The sequence below is a fragment of the Heteronotia binoei genome, chromosome 10, assembly GCF_032191835.1.
Source record: "Heteronotia binoei isolate CCM8104 ecotype False Entrance Well chromosome 10, APGP_CSIRO_Hbin_v1, whole genome shotgun sequence".
In the NCBI taxonomy this organism is placed as follows: Eukaryota; Metazoa; Chordata; class Lepidosauria; order Squamata; family Gekkonidae; genus Heteronotia; species Heteronotia binoei.
The window spans coordinates 10,154,373-10,172,875 of record NC_083232.1 but is presented as its reverse complement, the minus strand read 5'-3'; the positions used below and the strand labels follow the sequence as shown (position 1 = coordinate 10,172,875).

Sequence of the window (18,503 nt, the reverse complement as noted above, 5' to 3'; positions counted from 1 at the left end):
CTCTGAATTTGGGCGTCGGGCGACATTCCAACTGGATGCTTCCTAACTTAACTGCTGCTCTAACCACTATGCTGTGTGTTGCGCATGTGGACTCGAGTGGGGACTGAATTGGGTGCTTCTTCCTGGCTCATTGGAACCGTATGAATGGAGCTTGGGGACTTGGGAGCAACGGGCGGCAGGATCCAAATGCCTGCTGCCCTGCACCAATCATGGGCCCCTGCTGGTCTGAGTGATCCAATCACGTGCTTGCACGGGAACCCTAAGTTGTATATAGTTGACCCCATTGGCCCCGTTCCTCAGTCTTGAAGTGCAGCCTTCCGAATGCTGGACCTAATAGAAGAAGATGTTGGATTTATATCCCGCCCTCTACTCCGAAGAGTCTCAGAGCGGCTCACAATCTCCTTTCCCTTCCCCCCCTCCCCACAACAGACACCCTGTGAGGTAGATGAAGATATTGGATTTATATCCCACCCTCCACTCCGAAGAGTCTCAGAGCGGCTCACAATCTCCTTTACCTTCCTCCCCCACAACAGACACCCTGTGAGGTAGATGAAGATATTGGATTTATATCCCGCCCTCCACCCCGAAGAGTCTCAGAGCGGCTCACAATCTCCTTTACCTTCCTCCCCCACAACAGACACCCTGTGAGGTAGATGAAGATATTGGATTTATATCCCGCCCTCCACTCCGAAGAGTCTCAGAGGGGCTCACAATCTCCTTTACCTCCCCCCCCCCACAACAGACCCCCTGTGAGGTAGATGAAGATATTGGATTTATATCCCGCCCTCCACCCCGAAGAGTCTCAGAGCGGCTCACAATCTCCTTTACCTTCCTCCCCCACAACAGACACCCTGTGAGGTAGATGAAGATATTGGATTTATATCCCGCCCTCCACCCCGAAGAGTCTCAGAGCGGCTCACAATCTCCTTTACCTTCCTCCCCCACAACAGACCCCCTGTGAGGTAGATGAAGATATTGGATTTATATCCCGCCCTCCACTCCAAAGAGTCTCAGAGCGGCTCACAATCTCCTTTCCCTTCCTCCCCCACAACAGACACCCTGGGAGGTAGATGAAGATATTGGATTTATATCCCGCCCTCCACTCCGAAGAGTCTCAGAGCGGCTCACAATCTCCTTTCCCTTCCTCCCCCACAACAGACACCCTGGGAGGTAGATGAAGATATTGGATTTATATCCCGCCCTCCACTCCGAAGAGTCTCAGAGTGGCTCACAATCTCCTTTCCCTTCCTCCCCCACAACAGACACCCTGGGAGGTAGATGAAGATATTGGATTTATATCCCGCCCTCCACTCCGAAGAGTCTCAGAGCGGCTCACAATCTCCTTTCCCTTCCTCCCCCACAACAGACACCCTGTGAGGTGGGTGGGGCTGGAGAGGGCTCTCCCAGCAGCTGCCCTTTCAAGGACAACTCCAGCCAGAGCGATGGCTGACCCAAGGCCATGCTAGCAGGTGTGAGTGGAGGAGTAGGGAATCCAACCCGGTTCTCCCAGATAAGAGTCCGCACACTAAACCACTACACCAAACTGGCTCTCCAGAGCCGATGTTTGACTACCACCTCACCTCTTCTCTGTGTGGAAGCCACTGCATCAGGGGTGGCCAACGGTAGCTCTCCAGATGTCTCCCCCCTACAACTCCCATCAGCCCTGGCCATTGGCCATGCTGGCTGGGGCTGATGGAAGTTGTAGGCAAAAAACATCTGGAGAGCTACCGTTGGCCACCCCCGGTTTATGTTATTGTGAATTGTATTTATTTATGTGGGGGGAGAAGATATAGGACAGGGGTGGCCAACGGTAGCTCTCCAGATGTTTCCCCCTACAACTCCCATCAGCCCTGGCTATTGGCCATGCTGGCTGGGGCTGATGGGAGTCGTAGGCAAAAAAACATCTGGAGAGCTACCGTTGGCTACCCCTGGTTTATGTTATTCTGAATTGTATTTATTTATGTGGGAGGAGAAGATATAGGACAGGGGTGGCCAACGGTAGCTCTCCAGATGTTTTTTTTGCCTACGACTCCCATCAGCCCCGGCTATTGGGCATGCTGGCTGGGGCTGATGGGAGTCGTAGGCAAAAAACACCTGGAGAGCTCCCATTGGCCACCCCTGCGCTATATTACGCTGTGCCTCACCGGATCACGTTCCTTTGTGTCCCTGCAGGAGGCTCCGCTGCCCCAGGAATTATATCCACATCCATCTGTTCCTCACCTTCATCCTGAAAGCCATGGCGATTTTCGTTAAAGACTTGGTGGTTTTCCAGACGGAAGGCACAGACTACTGCAGCTTCTCCACGGTAGGCTGTTTACCCACCCGGAGCCGATCTAATCACATGACAGGGAGGGGAGACCGAGGGCTTCTGGGAACGGCAGCAGGTGGCCGTTCTAGACCTCCCCTGAAGACGAGGGATGGCTGCGTGGGAAGCTGCTAAGCAAAAAGCTGATTGCGTGTCAAGACGTTTTGTGTTGCGCAGGGGCTCAAAACCCACCCCAGATGAGAATCTGTCGTTCCGTAACAACTGCTGGAGTCCATGCCTACCACCAGGCCTCGGATTCAGCGGGAGCTCACAGGAGCACAGCTCCCGAACCTTTCTGAATGTTCCTCCTCCCCACCACGCCCATTGACGAGTAGATGTAGCTGCATAACAAGCCCCGGATGAGCTCCACCACCTCTTTCTCTCCAAAGGGGAGGGACGGTGGCTCAGTGGTAGAGCATCTGCTTGGGAAGCAGAAGGGCCCAGGTTCAATCCCTGGCATCTCCAAAAAAGGGTCCAGGCAAATAGGTGTGAAAAACCTCAGCTTGAGACCCTGGAGAGCCATGAATGGGGCTGTGGCTCAGTGGTAGAGCATCTGCTTGGGAAGCAGAAGGTCACAGGTTCAATCCACGGGATCTCCAAAAAAGGGTCCAGGCAAATAGGTGTGAAAAACCTCAGCTTGAGACCCTGGAGAGCTGTTGCCAGAATGAGAAGACAATACTGACTTTGATGGACCAAGGGTCTGATTCAGTATAAGGCAGCTTCTTACGTTCATATGTTCCTAGGGCCCCCTGCCTACCATGAATGGGAGGTTTGAGGTTCGGGGCCACGGCTCAGCTGCTGAGTGTGGAAACGAATGAGCATCGAGACCGTAACGTTAGAGTGACATAGTCCAGTTTAATTTAGGGACTCCAACAAACCCTACTGGATCTGCCTGTCGGATGGGGCTGGTCCTGCTTCCAGCAGCGGACAGCCAGTTTGAGGTCATTGTTAAGACCAGCCGAATCTGATCTGGGGAACCAGCTTTGATTCCTCACTCCTCCTCCACAGGGGTGATCTCGGATCGGTTAGAGTTCTTGCAGTGGTCTCTCAGCCCCAACTACCTCACAAGGTGTCTGTTGCGGGGAGAGAAAGGGAAAGGAGATTGTCAGCTGCTCTGAGACTCCAAGGGTGTTTTCGCACTCACCTTCAGCCGGCGCCGCGACCCTCTTGACGACGGAGGATCTGTGCTGATTTCCCACACGAAGCGCTGGAGCAACCAGAAGAGCCGCCAATTTCCGGCGCGAAGCCCGCTCAAACGCAAATCGCCAGGAAGCAGGAAAACGCTTGAGCGGGCTTCGCGCCGGAAATTGGCGGCTCTTCTGGTTGCTCCAGCGCTTCGTGTGGGAAATCAGCACAGATCCTCCGTCGTCAAGAGGGTCGCGGCGCCGGCTGAAGGTGAGTGCGAAAACACCCCAAGTGAAGGAGTCAATCTTCTTCTTCTTCTCCTCCTCCTCCTCCAGTTTGGTGTAGTGGTTAAGTGCGTGGACTGTTATCTGGGAGAACCTGGTTTGATTCCCCAATCCTCCACTTGCAGCTGCTGGAATGACCTTGGGTCAGTCATAACTCTGTCAGAAGCTGTTCTGCTCAAGAGCAGTGTCTGTCAAAACTCTCTCAGCCCCACCTACCTCTAGGCTTGCCAAGTCCAATTCAAGAAATATCTGGGGACTTTGGGGGTGGAGCCAGGAGACATTGGGGGTGGAGCCAGGAGCAAGGGAGTGACAAACACAATTGAACTCCAAAGGGTGTTCCGGCCATCACATTTAAAGGGACTGCACACCTTTTAAACGCCTTCCTTCCATAGGAAATAATGAAGGATAGGGGCACCTTCTTTTGGGGCTCATAGAATTGGACCCCCGGTCCAATCTTTTTGAAACTTGGGGGGCATTTTGGGGGGAGGCACTAGATGCTATACGGAAGATTTGGTGCTTCTACCTCAAAAAACAGCCCCCTCAGAACCCCAGATACCCGCAGATCAATTCATTATTTTCTATGGGAATAAATCTCCATAGGGAATAATAGAGTTCCCAGCAGACATTTCCCTCCCCCTTCCCGCCTTCTGATGACTCTGAAGCAGAGGGAGGGCCTCCAAACCAGGGAATCCCCTTCCCCCACCTGGGGATTGGCAACCCCACCTACCTCACAGGCAATGTTCCCTCGAAGCTGCAGAGTCTTGTGAACAAAAATTGTACTTTGTGAGCTATTGGCATTAAAACTGTGAGCTACTGCATAAATTATTATGCTCTGGAGCTAAGACAAAAAGGTGTGAGCTGGAAGCTAAAAAATTGTGCACTAGCTCACACCAACTCAGCTTAGAGGGAACACTGATCACAGGATGTCAGTTGTGGGGAGGGGAAGGGAAAGGCGATTGTAAGCCATTCTGAGACTACTTTGGGTCGTGAAGGGTGGGGTCTAAATCCAATCTTTCTTCTTCTTCTTCTTCTTCTTCTTCTTCTTCTTCTTCTTCTTCTTCTTCTTCTTCTTCTTCTTCTTCTTCTTCTTCTTCTTCTTCTTCTACCATTTATGAACTTTCTCCCCCCTGTTCAGACTCAATGCAAGATCTCCGTGGTCTTCTCTCACTATTTCATGATGACCAATTTCATGTGGCTTCTAGTGGAAGCTCTTTACTTAAACTGCCTACTGATCTCATCCTTTCTCCATGGAAGACGATATTTCTGGTGGCTCGTTCTCTTCGGCTGGGGTAAGTTCCAGGCGGCTTCAGTTTCTTCTTTATCCATTCGTGTATGTATGGCGAAGGTGGAGAAGCAAGCACATAAATGACCATCCTCTGGCTGCAAATCCAACATTTTAATCACTCTCTGTGTAAAGCAGAGGTCCTTTTTCTATAGCAGGAACTCCTTTGCATATTAGGCCACACCCCCCTGATGTAGCCAATCCTCCTGGAGCTTAGAGGGCTCTTAGTGCAGGGTAGGGTTGCCAAGTCCAATTCAAGAAATATCTGGGGACTTTGGGGGTGGAGCCAGGAGACATTGGGGGCGGAGCCAGGAACAAGGGTGTGACAAGCATAATTGAACTCCAAGGGCGTTCTGGCCATCACATTTAAAGGGACAGCACACCTTTTTAAATGTCTTCCTTCCATAGGAAATAATGAAGGATAGGGGCACCTTCTTTTGGGGGTTCATAGAATTGGACCTCCTGGTCCAATCGTTTTGAAACTTGGGGAGTACTTTGGGGAGAGACACTAGATACTATACTGAAAATTGGGTGCCTCTACCTCAAAAAACAGCTTCCCTAGAGCCCCTGAAACCTCCAGATCAATTCCCCATTATACCCTATGAGAATGGATCTCCACATAGTTGAATACTGAAGTGCTCAGCAGACGTTTCCCTCCCCCGCCCCCATTTCTGGTGACTCTGAAGCAAAGGATTGGCCTCTCTACTCATGAGTTGCTGCCAGCTTCTTCACAGCAACCCAGACACCCCATCCCAAGAGGAAGCCTTTCAATCGGAGACTGAAGCCTCCAGAGGTGGAAAGTCACATGGTCCTCTGGGGGAGGGGCTTCCCCCTTCCGGCCAGCTGACTGAGGGTGGGAAGGAGCCTGGGAAAGCGGAAGAACCCCCGCTGGGACCTGAGGATTGGCAAGCCTAGTGCAGGGCCTACTGTAAGCTCTAGGAGGATTGACTAAATCAGGAGTGTATGGCCTAATATGCAAAGGAGTTCCTGCTACAAAAAAAAAGCCCTAGTGCAAAGTGGTATTTCCTGTTTTTCTGTCCTGAACCCACTGACCATCAGCTTCAATGGATGCCCTCGAGCTCTAGTCTTTTGGGGGAGGAAGATAAATTTCTCTTTGCTAACTCTCTTCTCTTCTTGCAAAATTCTATAAGCCTCTATCACGCCTTCTTGGATCAGTATGTATGGATCAGCCTTCTTGTTTGGATCAGCTTTCTTGCATGGATCAGCCTTACTGTTTGGATCTGCCTTATATATATAGCTGCTTTTCCAATTCTATAGCTGTGGTTCCCGAGCAGAGAATCTCTAGGGTGGCGGCAGCTAGGGCTTTTTTTGTAGCAGGAACTCCTTTGCATATCAGGACACACCCCTCTTATGTAGCCAATCCTCCAAGAAAAGTGCAGAAAAGGGCAACTAGAATGATTAAAAGTTTGGAACACTTTCCCCATGAAGAAAGGTTGAAACGCTTGGAGCTCTTTAGCGTGGAGAAACGTCGACTGCGGGGTGACATAATAGAGCCCTACAAGATTATGCATGGGATGGAGAAAGTAGAGAAAGAAGTCCTTTTCTCCCTTTCTCACAATACAAGAATTTGTGGGCATTCAATGAAATTGCTGAGCAGTCAGGTTAAAATGGATAAAAGGAAGTACTTCTTCACCCAAAGGGTGATTAACATGTGGAATTCACTGCCACAGGAGGTAGTGGCGGCTACAAACAGCCAGCTTCAAGAGGGGATTGGATAAAAATATGGAGCAGAGGTCCATCAGTGGCTATTATGTGGGTGTGTCTGTGTGTGTGTATACACACACACTATATTGGCCACTGTGTAATACAGAGTGTTGGAGTGGATGGGCCATTGGCCTAATCCAACATGGCTTCTCTTATGTTCTTATGTGACACAGAGTGTTGGAATGGATGGGCCAGTGGCCTGATCCAACATGGCTTCTCTTATGTTCTTATGTGACACAGAGTGTTGGACTGGAGGGGCCATTGGCCTGATCCAACATGGCTTCTCTTACGTTCTTATGTGACACAGAGTGTTGGGCTGGATGGGCCACTGGCCTGATCCAACATGGCTTCTCTTATGTTCTTATGTGACACAGAGTGTTGGACTGGAGGGGACATTGGCCTGATCCAACAGGGCTTCTCTTATGTTCTACAAGATTATGCATGGGATGCTGCTACTTGGTCTCCCAAGATGGGAGCATATACGGCCAGGGCTGCGCGGACTGCACTGGCTGCCAATCGTATACCGGATCCAGTACAAAGTGCTGGTCATAACCTTTAAAGCCCTATATGGCCAAGGACCGACCTACCTGAGGGACCGTCTCTCCCCATATGAGCCCCAGAGAGCACTGAGGTCAGTGGGGAAAAGCAGACTGAATATCCCTGGGCCAAAAGAAGTTAAACTTCAAAGCACCCGCACCCGGGCCTTTTCTGTTGCGGCCCCACAACTCTGGAACCAACTCCCAGAGGAGGTGCGGGCCCTGCGGAACTTAGACCAGTTCCGCAGGGCCTGCAAGACCGCCCTCTTCAAACAGGCGTTCACCAATAACTGAATTAATGTTTACCGCCAGATTAGTAACGCTTACCGCCAATGTTGACTTAGGAATGTTTTAATTAATTATTGATTATTGACTGATTTTAATGTGAATTTTAATGTGAATTTAATGTTTTTATTACTATTGTTTACCTGAAATGCTGTTAGCCGCCCTGAGCCTGCTTCGGCGGGGAGGGCGGGATATAAATAAAATTTTACATTACATTACATTACATGTTCTTATGTTCTTGGACTGAGCAGGACAGATATTGCTGAGCAGACAGGTTAAAATGGATAAAAGGAAGTACTTCTTCACCCAAAAGGTGATTAACATGTGGAATTCACTGCCACAGGAGGTGGTGGCGGCCACAAGCATGGCCACCTTCAAGAGGGGGTTAGATAAAAATACGGAGCAGAGGTCCATCAGTGGCTATTAGCCACAGTGTGTGTGTGTGTGTGTGTGTGTGTGTGTGTGTATATATTTGGCCGCTGTGTGACACAGAATGTTGGACTGGATGGGCCATTGGCCTGATCTAACATGGCTTCTCTTATGTTCTTAGCTATTGATTTCTTAGGATCCAATTTATTGGTAGAAGGCACCCAACCCTTGTGGTTTTTTTTCCCTTTTTCCCTCCAGGTGTGCCAACATTTTTTACTGCTGTCTGGATCTTGGTCAAGGTGCATTTTGAAGACACTGCGTAAGTCATGCCTGCTTTTCCAATTCTATAGCTGTGGTTCCCGAGCAGAGAATCCCTAGGGAGATGGCAGCTAGGGCTTTTTTTGTAGCAGGAACTCCTTTGCATATCAGGCCACGCCCCTCTGATGTAGCCAATCTTCCAAGAGCTTACAGGGCTCTTAGGACAGGGCCTCCTATTAGCTCCAGGAGGATCGGCTACATCAGGGGTGTGGCCTAATATGCAAAGGAGTTCCTGCTACAAAAAACGGAAAAAAGCCCAGGTGGCAGCAATAAAGAGGGCCTGGGTAGTAATACAGGCCTGCGCAGAAGTGGTGTGTAGAGATCTCCCAGAATTATAACTTGTCTTCAGACTATACAGATCAGTCCCCCTGGAGAATATGACTCTTTTAGAAGGAGGAACTCAATGCTACTAGGGTCCCTTTCGTTCCCCAGACTATGCATGTGAAATTCTAAGTCATATTTGGAAGTGTAAACTGCCTTGAGTGCAGTGGTATGAATATATTAACTAAATCAGTACATGTTAGGGTTGCCAAGTCCAATTCAAGAAATGCCTCGGGACTTTGGGGGTGGAGCCAGGAGACTTTGGGGGGTGGAGCCAGAAGCAAGGTTGTGACAAGCATCATTGAACTCCAAAGGGAAGAAGAAGAAGATATTGGATTTATATCCCGCCCTCCACTCCAAAGAGTCTCAGAGGGGCTCACAATCTCCTTTCCCTTCCTTCCCCACAACAGACACCCTGTGAGGTAGATGAAGATATTGGATTTATATCCCACCCTCCACTCCGAAGAGTCTCAGAGCAGCTCACAATCTCCTTTCCCTTCCTCCCCCACAACAGACGCCCTGTGAGGTAGATGAAGATATTGGATTTATATCCCGCCCTCCACTCCGAAGAGTCTCAGAGCAGCTCACAATCTCCTTTCCCTTCCTCCCCCACAACAGACACCCTGTGAGGCGGGTGGGGCCGGAGAGGGCTCTCACAGCAGCTGCCCTTTCAAGGACAACCTCTGCCAGAGCTCTGGCTGACCCAAGGCCATGCTAGCGGGTGCAAGTGGAGGAGTGGGGAATCAAACCCGGTTCTCCCAGATAAGAGTCTGCACACTTAACCACTACACCAAACTGGCTCTCACGTTGAACACTGGCCATCACGTTGAAAGGAACTGCACCCCTTCCCTCCACTGGAAATAATGAAGTCTAGGGGCACCTTTTGGGGGGAGGCTCATAGAACCGGACCCCCTGGCCCAATCTTTTCGAAACCTGGAGGGTGTTATGAGGAGAGGCACCGGATGCTATGCTGCAAATTTGGTGCCTCCGCCTCATAAAATTGCCCCTCAAAGTCCCAGATACACATGGATCAATTCTCTATTATACCCTGTGGCAGGGGTGGCCAACAGTAGCTCTCCAGATGTTTTTTTGCCTACAGCTCCCATCAGCCCCAGCCAGCATGGCCAATGGCTGGGGCTGATGGGAGTTGTAGGCAAAAAACATCTGGAGAGCTACCGTTGACCACCCCTGCCCTATGGGAATCATTCTCCATAGGCAATAATGGAGTGCTCAGTGGACAGTTCCTGCCCCTCCCTCCACTTTCTGACGACCCTGAAGCGGGGGGAGGGCCTCCATACTGGGGGATCCCCTGCCTCCACCTGGGGATTGGCAACCCTAGTGTACGTTTGGAGAGACTGTGGATGGTGCTTTGCATTAACTATGGTGGACACTTTCTAGCTAGCCAGTTTGGTGTAGCGGTTAAGTGCACAGACTCTTACCTGGGAGAAGGGGTTTGATTCCCCACTCCTCCACTTGCAGCTGCTGGAATGGCCTCGGGTCAGCCATAGCTCTTGCAGGAGTTGTCCTTAAAAGGGCAGCTTCTGGGAGAGCTCTCTCAGCCCCACCCACCTCACAGGGTGTCTGCTGTGTGTGTGTGTGGTGGGGGGGAGTAAAGGAGGTTGTGACCGCTCTGAGATTCAGAGTATAGGGTGGGATATAAAGTAAAGGTCAAGGTAGTCCCCCTGTGCAAGCACCAGTCAGTTCTGACACTGGGATGATGTTGCTTTCACAACATTTTCACGGCAGACTTTTTTTTTTACTGGGTGGTTTGCCCTTGCCTTCCCCAGTCCTCTACACTTTCCCCCCAGCAAGCTGGGGACTCATTTGACCGACCTCGGAAGGATGGAAGGCTGAGTCAACCTTGAGCCGGCTACCTGAACCAGCTTCCGCCGGGATCGAACTCAGGTCGTGAGCAGAGCTTGGACTGTAGTTCTGCAGCTTTACCACTCTGCACCATGGGACTCTGTGTTAGGGTGGGATAAAAATCCAATATTTTCTTCTTCTAGGTGCTGGGACATAACTGAAGGCTCTCCGTACTGGTGGCTGATCAAAGGCCCAATCATCTTTTCTGTTGCGGTGTGTATTGAATTTCCGTATTTTTTTTTTTCTTGGGGAGTTGTGATAGCTTTCCAGGCAGGGTGGGGGATGAACTTCAAAAGCTGTTTTGTGCCCTGAGCTGGATAGCCCAGGCAAGCCCGATCTTGCTGGATCTCAGAAGCTAAGCAAGCTTGACTGTGGCAACTCCTTGGAATACCCAAGTTGGGAGGAAGAGGCAGGCTTGATTCAGCCACTTCACCCTTAATTTAAAGCCATTTTCGAGAGGAAGGACTGTTCTGTTCCATGCAATTTTGGTGGCGTTAGGTTCTGTGGCTGTTGTGCAGGAAACTCTTAAGAACATAAGAGAAGTCATGGTGGATCAGGCCAGTGGCCCATCCAGACCAACACTCTGTGTCACAACAGTGGCCAAAAAAGCCAGGTGGCATCAGGAGGTCCACCAGTGGTGCTAGAAGCCCTCCCACTGTGCACCAAAATACAGAGCATCACTGCCCCAGACAGAGAATTCCAACAATATGCTGTGGCTAATAGCCACTGATGGACCTCTCCTCCACGTGTTTATCCAATCCCCTCTTGAAGCCATCTATGCTTGTAGCCCCCACGACCTCCTGTGGCAGTGATTTTTGCGTGTTAATTACCCTTTGGGCTGTGCATTGAACACAATGGTGTCTGTAGTGCGCACGCATGGAATATGGTACAGAAAACTTGGAGCATGAAAAACATGGCACTGATTTTAAAGCTGAGCCAGTATCCCCCTACCCCAAACAAAGTGATCGTGTTCATTGTTTTGCCTGCAGAAGCCCAGTTCCAAAACTGTAACTCCCCAAAACTTCCCCTGCACACACCCCTAATGAATGGTATAATCTCGTATCCCAAAAGGGATTTGTCGTTGTTGATGCTGATGCTGTTAAAGCTAAATGAGCTTTCCCACTCCTTTTCTTACAAAACCCGGACAGGTCAACTTTGTTCTTTTTATCAACATCATCAGAATCCTGCTGAAAAAATTAGATCCGAAACAAATCAACTTCAACAACTCTTCTCAATACAGGTAACTGACTGGGCACAAATGGAAATAGGAACATAAGAACGTAAGAGAAGCCATGTTGGATCAGGCCAGTAGCCCATCCAGTCCAACACTCTGTCACACAGTGGCCAAAAAAACCCCCAAGTGCCATCAGGAGGTCCACCAGTGGGGCCAGGACACTAGAAGCCTCCCACTGTGCCCCCCCTCCAAAAGCACCAAGAATACAGAGCCTCACTGCCCCAGACGTAAGGACATAAGAGAAGCCATGTTGGATCAGGCCAGTGGCCCATCCAGTCCAACACTCTGTGTCTCATAAGAACATAAGAGAAGCCCTGTTGGATCAGGCCAGTGGCCCCTCCAGTCCAACACTCTGTGTCACATAAGAACATAAGAGAAGCCCTGTTGGATCAGGCCAGTGGCCCATCCAGTCCAACACTCTGTGTCACATAAGAACATAAGAGAAGCCCTGTTGGATCAGGCCAGTGGCCCCTCCAGTCCAACACTCTGTGTCACATAAGAACATAAGAGAAGCCCTGTTGGATCAGGCCAGTGGCCCATCCAGTCCAACACTCTGTGTCACATAAGAACATAAGAGAAGCCCTGTTGGATCAGGCCAGTGGCCCCTCCAGTCCAACACTCTGTGTCACATAAGAACATAAGAGAAGCCCTGTTGGATCAGGCCAATGGCCCATCCAGTCCAACACTCTGTGTCACTTAAGAACATAAGAGAAGCCATGTTGGAGCAGGCCAATGGCCCATCCAGTCCAACACTCTGTGTCACTTAAGAACATAAGAGAAGCCATGTTGGAGCAGGCCAATGGCCCATCCAGTCCAACACTCTGTGTCACTTAAGAACGTAAGAGAAGCCACGTTGGATCAGGCCAGTGGCCCATCCAGTCCAACACTCTGTGTCTCATAAGAACATAAGAGAAGCCCTGCTGGATCAGGCCAGTGGTCCATCCAGTCCAACACTCTGTGTCACATAAGAACATAAGAGAAGCCCTGTTGGATCAGGCCAATGGCCCATCCAGTCCAACACTCTGTGTCACCTAAGAACATAAAAGAAGCCCTGTTGGATCAGGCCAGTGGCCCATCCAGTCCAACACTCTGTGTCACACAGTGGCCAAAAAAACCCCAGGTGCCATCAGGAGGTCCACCAGTGGGGCCAGGACACCAGAAGCCCTCCCATTGGTGCCCCTCCCAAACACCAAGAATACAGAGCCTCAGTGCCCCTGACAGAGAGTCCCAGCGATAAGCCATGGCTAAGAGCCACTGATGGACCTCTGCTCTGGTGGTGGAAACTGCAGTTAAGTCAGCCTACTTCTAGTGGCCCCTGTAGGGTTTTCAAGGCAAGAGCCACTCAGAGGTGATTTGTTATTGTGTGCCTCTGCGTAGCAGCCCTGCCCTGCTCTGGGTAGTCTGGGCTAGCCCAATCCAGCCAGATCTTGGAAGCTAAGCAGGGTCAGCCCCGGCTGGTATTTGGCTCGATTCCCCACACTTCCACATGCAGCTGTTAGTGTGACCTTGGGTCAATCACATGTTCTGTCGGAGCTGTTCTCTCCAGAGCAGTTCTCTCAGAGCTCTCTCAGCCCCACCTGCCTCACAGGGTCGATGATATTGGATTTATATCCTGCCCTCCACTCTGAATCTCCGATTCTCAGAGCGACTCACAATCTCCTTTATCTTCCTTATGTTCTTTATCTTAAGGGGAGGGACGGTGGCTCAGTGGCTCAGTGGTAGAGCATCTGCTTGGTAAGCAGAAGGTCCCAGGTTCAATCCCCGGCATCTCCAACTAAAAAGGGTCCAGGTAACAGGTGTGAAAAACCTCAGCTTGAGACTCTGGAGAGCTACCGCCAGTCTGAGTAGACAATACTGACTTTGATGGACCAAGGGTCTGATTCAGTATAAGGCAGTTTCATATGTTCATATGTTCCTCCCCCACAACAGACACCCTGTGAGGTGGGTGGGGCTGAGAGAGCCCTCCCAGCAGCTGCCTTTCAAGGACAACTCCTACGCGAGCTATGGCTGACCCAAGGCCATTCCATAGGGTTGCCAAGTCCAATTCAAGAAATATCTGGGGACTTTGGGGGTGGAGCCAGGAGACTTTGGGGGTGGAGCCAGGAGACATTAGGGGTGGAGCCAAGATCAAGGCTGTGACTAGCATAATTGAACTCCAAAGGGAGTTCTGGCCATCACATTTAAAGGGACGGCACACCTTTTCAATTCCTTCCTACCATAGGAAATAATGAAGGATAGGGGCACCTTCTTTTGGGGCTCATAGAATTGGACCCCCTGGTCCAATCTTTTTGAAACTTGGTGGGTATTTTGGGGAGAGGCACTAGATGTTATATTGAAAATTTGGTGCCTCTACCCCAAAAAGCAGCCTTCCAGAGCCCCAGATACCCACGGATCAAATCTCCATAATTTTCTATGGGAATAAATCTCCATAGGGAATAACAGAGTTCCCAGCAGACATTTCTCTCCCCTCCCCTCCCCCTGCTTTCTGACGACCCTGAAGCGGGGGGAGGGTCTCCAAACCGGGGGATCCCCTGCCCCCACCTGAGGATTGGCAACCCTACCATTCCAGCAGGTGCAAGTGGAGGAGTGGGGAATCAAACCCGGTTCTCCCAGATAAGAGTCCACTCACTTAACCACTACACCCAACTGGCTCTCGGTTGTGGGGAAGGGGAGGGAAAGAGATTGTAAGCTGCTCTGAGATTCCAAGTTAAGGGCGGGGTATAAATCCAATCTCCTTCTCTTCCTCCTGCGTAAAGAATAGAAATATTTTATATAAAGAACTAGAAATCAATTCGTTTCTGAACTCCGTGCCGGAAGTCTTTGTGATGGTCCTCATCTCAGATAACGGTGACCGCTGCCATCTAGTGGCCGCTGTGTGCTATTTGCGAGGCCCCAACATGATTTTGTTTTTACCCCCCTCCCCACCACCCCGCTTCTAATTTCTCGCCCCCTGTCAGGCGTCTCTCCAAATCCACCCTCCTTCTCATCCCTCTCTTTGGAACGCATTACATCATCTTCAACTTCCTCCCGGAAGGAGAGCACACCCACATGGGAATCCGTTTCTACTTGGAGCTCTGCATTGGATCGTTCCAGGTGATTATGGAATTAGAGGCAAAGGGATAAAAAAAATGTGATGTTGTGTATGCGGACTCAAGGGAAGACTTTGGCTGTTCCTGCCTGGCCCATTGGAGTCGTACGGACTGACCTTGGGGACTTGGGAACAATGGGCTGCAGGATCCAAATCTCTGCAGCCCTGGACCAATCACAAGCCCCCCCACAAGTTTGAATGACCCAATAACGTGCTTGCATGGGAATCCAGAGATGTATATACCAGGGGTGGCCAATGGTAGCTCTTCAGGTTTTTTTTGCCTACAACTCCCATCAGCCCCAGCCATTGGCCATGATGGCTGGGGCTGATGGGAGTTGTAGGCAGAAAACATCTGGAGAGCTACCACTGGTCACCCCTGGTATACAAGTGGGCCCTGTGACCCTGGCATTCAGCCTTGTAATGTAGCCTTATATGCCCAGGAGGTCGTTATGTTCGGTCTCCCAACATCTGTTGGCCGTCCCCGGCCCAAGAGACGCCCGCCTTACCTCAACTAGGGGCAGGGCTTTTTCGGTCCTGGCCCCAACCTTGTGGAATCGGCTCCCGACAGAGATCCAGGCCCTTGTGTGTCAAGCACTATGGTTACATAAAGGTAAATTGACACAGATGTGCTCGACACAGTGCCACACACAGGACCTTAGTTCAAATCTGGGAATCTCTCTGAATTACAAACCTGGGAGAGGGAGATGATTTCTGCAGGAACTGCTAATAGGAACAGTGCCAGTGTGTCAAGCACTATGGTTACATAAAGGTAAATTGACACAGTGCTCGACACAGTGCCACACACAGGACCTTAGTTCAAATCTGGGAATCTCTCTGAATTACAAACCTGGGAGAGGGGGATGATTTCTGCAAGAACTGCTAATAGGAACAGTGCCAGTGTGTCAAGCAATATGGTTACATAAAGGTAAATTGACACAGTGCTCGACACAGTGCCACACACAGGACCTTAGTTCAAATCTGGGAATCTCTCTGAATTACAAACCTGGGAGACGGGGATGATTTCTGCAAGAACTGCTAATAGGAACAGTGCCAGTGTGTCAAGCACTATGGTTACATAAAGGTAAATTGACACAGTGCTTGACACAGTGCCACACACAGGACAGTTCAAATCTGGGAATCTCTCTGAATTACAAACCTGGTGGTTTTTTTAAGCTAAAAAATAATTCTGCAAGGACTGCAGCATAGAAACAGTGCATTGAATGAACTGGCGTAAAACATCAGAGCGCTGTGCCATCCTAATAGTGACCAGCCCAATGGCACAACCTTACCAACTACTGCCCAGTAGCTGAACCCAGTGTTGTCTGGGCATACCAAAAGATGAAGGGACACAAATCTGAAATTAAGATGCACAAAGCTGAGCAATCTGTTTTACTGCAACATCATTTCAGAAACAAACTGCTTGGTATGCAGAAAGTCTCTCGTTTGGCCCCCAACGTCTCCTGTTGATAAAGGACCAGGTTGGAGGTGATGGGAAAGACCTCTGCCTGAGACCCTGGAGATCCGCCGCCAGTTCAAGTAGACAATACTGACCTTGGCGGGCCAAGGGTCTGGTTCGTGATAAAGAACATAAGAGCATAAGAGAAGCCATGTTGGATCAGGCCAATGACCCATTCAGTACAACATTCTGTGTCAGACAGTGGCCAAAAAAACCCTAGGTGCCATCAGGAGGTTCACCAATGGGTCCAGGACACTAGAAGCCCTCCCACTGTACCCCTTCCAAGCACCAAGAATACAGAGCATCACTACCCCAGATAGAGAGTTCCAACAATAAGCTGTGGCTAATAGCCACTGATGGACCTCTGCTCCATATGCTTGAAGCTGGCTATGCTTGTAGCCGCCACCGTCTCCTGTGGTAGTGAATTCCACCCTTTGGGGTGAAGACGTGTTTCAGCAGCTTCCTGTGTTCATGGCTTGTATAGTTCTCCATATTATCCGATCAATTATCTTGGGTCTCTTTGTTTTCTTATGCAGGGGTTCCTTGTAGCCATTCTATACTGTTTCCTAAATAAGGAGGTAAGGGGATTGAATCATTTACATTTTACTATGTTTTCTGCGCGCCTCTTGTGAATGTTCCCCATTTTTCAGAGGTGTGTTCATTTAAATTGTTGCAAACCGGGACTTTTTTTTTGAGCAGGAACGCACCGAAATGCAGCTTCGGCTGGCTTGGCATCAGGGGGAATGGCCTAATCTGCAGATGTGTTCCTGCTGTAGAAAAAGCCTTTTGTATGGAATCCAATTTATTTCTGGGTGGAAAGTAAAGGATTAGTTTTCGAGTAATAGAGATTGTAAATTGTTAGACCCCGAACGCCCCTCGTATGATTGGGGGGTTGGGAGTGTGATTGTTAACAGATGGGATGATAGTTAGTGTTCATGTTGTTTATTGTTTTGTTGACTGTTATGTTATTATTCTGTATGTTATGTTGTTATTTTGTAATAGAAATTTGTAAACTTGGGGAAAAAAGAAAGAAAAAGAAAAAGCAGCTCTCCAGCAGCCCTGGCCCCACTTCATGCACAGCAGCCAAGAAGGTCTGAGCGCCTGCTCTGGCTGCAATGCCACTGAGGATGTTCTCCGCAGCTGAGAACGAAACGTCTGGAAGGAAAACTTTCTCCAGTAGAACACGGCACTTGATCCCGAAAGATTCTACAAACCCCAATAAAAAGCCTTTTGTATAAAAAGCCCTGTGTGAAACAATGGTGATGTCAGGGGGTGTGGCTTAATATGCAAACAAACTCCTGCTGGGCTACTTATGAAATCTGTTGTGAGGAATTTCCCACTCAAAGGGCTTTTCAGCAAGCTCATTTCCCTTGCTTGTAAGTTCCTGTTTCTTCGGCCTTTCTCCTTCTGTTCCACATGTGTTTTGCCCCCTCTAGTGGTTGACTGGATATTACATCGGTTGATGTCTCATAAAAACCTGTGGTTTAAATCTACAGGGAGATATGCCAGACATAAATCAATATAACATTGAATCAACGAAAAGAGGGAGAAAACGATGGGCTGAACTTAAAAGCAAGGAAACTTAAAACTTAAAAAAGAACTTAAAAGCAAAGAGAATGGTAATGAAGAAAAACCTTCAGTTGTAATTTTCTGATTACATCTAAAAACCTGCAGTCACAACAGTGGGTCTTTCTCTCTCCAGGTGCAAGCAGAAATTTGCCGGAAGTGGCACGGCAACAGTTATGGGTTGATGCCCATCTGGAGGAAGAGGACAAGATGGACCATGCCGTCAAGTTCCGGGATCAAAATGTCAACTTCCGTGTGTGAAGGAGAGCCAATAGGATGAAGACAGGCAGGGATGGGCGAGCAGAGAGACCCAGAATGCATTTCACCTAGATTTATCAGTAAAACTTAGGGCTGGTTCATGCATCCATGTTTGTCACTTGAAGTCAGCGGCCCTTAGATTTTGGTCACCTGAATGGGCCATGACAGAATGGACACTACATATTTATCTTATGTCTCACATTGCCTCAAATGTAGCTTTTCAGTGGACTTAGTTTCACATATTTGATTGTGAAACCTATGTTGATGCCTGATTTTGCCCTTTGTGTTCCACCTAGTATAGCACTGGACCTGTTGTAGAACATTATTCTGGAAATCTAATTCTTCATGTTGCTTCCAAGTATTCCTATAGCTCCAGCAAAACATTGTGATTTTTTTTTTTGGGGGGGGAGGACTTACAGTTGGGGATGGAATGGCAGCAACATACACTGATGGTCCCATCCATTGGCTCCAAGGGTTTTTTAAAACCT

General features: G+C 49.4%; 1 protein-coding gene across 1 annotated transcript in view; it reads left to right on the top strand.

Annotated features, from left to right (window-relative positions):
* Positions 1-18,072, top strand: part of LOC132578337 (growth hormone-releasing hormone receptor-like) — a 41,397-nt gene extending 23,325 nt beyond the window's left edge. The window contains exons 6-13 of the mRNA XM_060248281.1: positions 2,173-2,305; positions 4,850-5,003; positions 8,170-8,230; positions 10,557-10,626; positions 11,562-11,653; positions 14,605-14,740; positions 16,728-16,769; positions 17,894-18,072. Coding sequence (XP_060104264.1) covers positions 2,173-2,305; positions 4,850-5,003; positions 8,170-8,230; positions 10,557-10,626; positions 11,562-11,653; positions 14,605-14,740; positions 16,728-16,769; positions 17,894-18,037 — 832 coding nt within the window. The 3' untranslated portion in view covers positions 18,038-18,072. The remainder of the gene's footprint in view (positions 1-2,172; positions 2,306-4,849; positions 5,004-8,169; positions 8,231-10,556; positions 10,627-11,561; positions 11,654-14,604; positions 14,741-16,727; positions 16,770-17,893) is intronic.
* Positions 18,073-18,503: the final 431 nt, after the last annotated feature.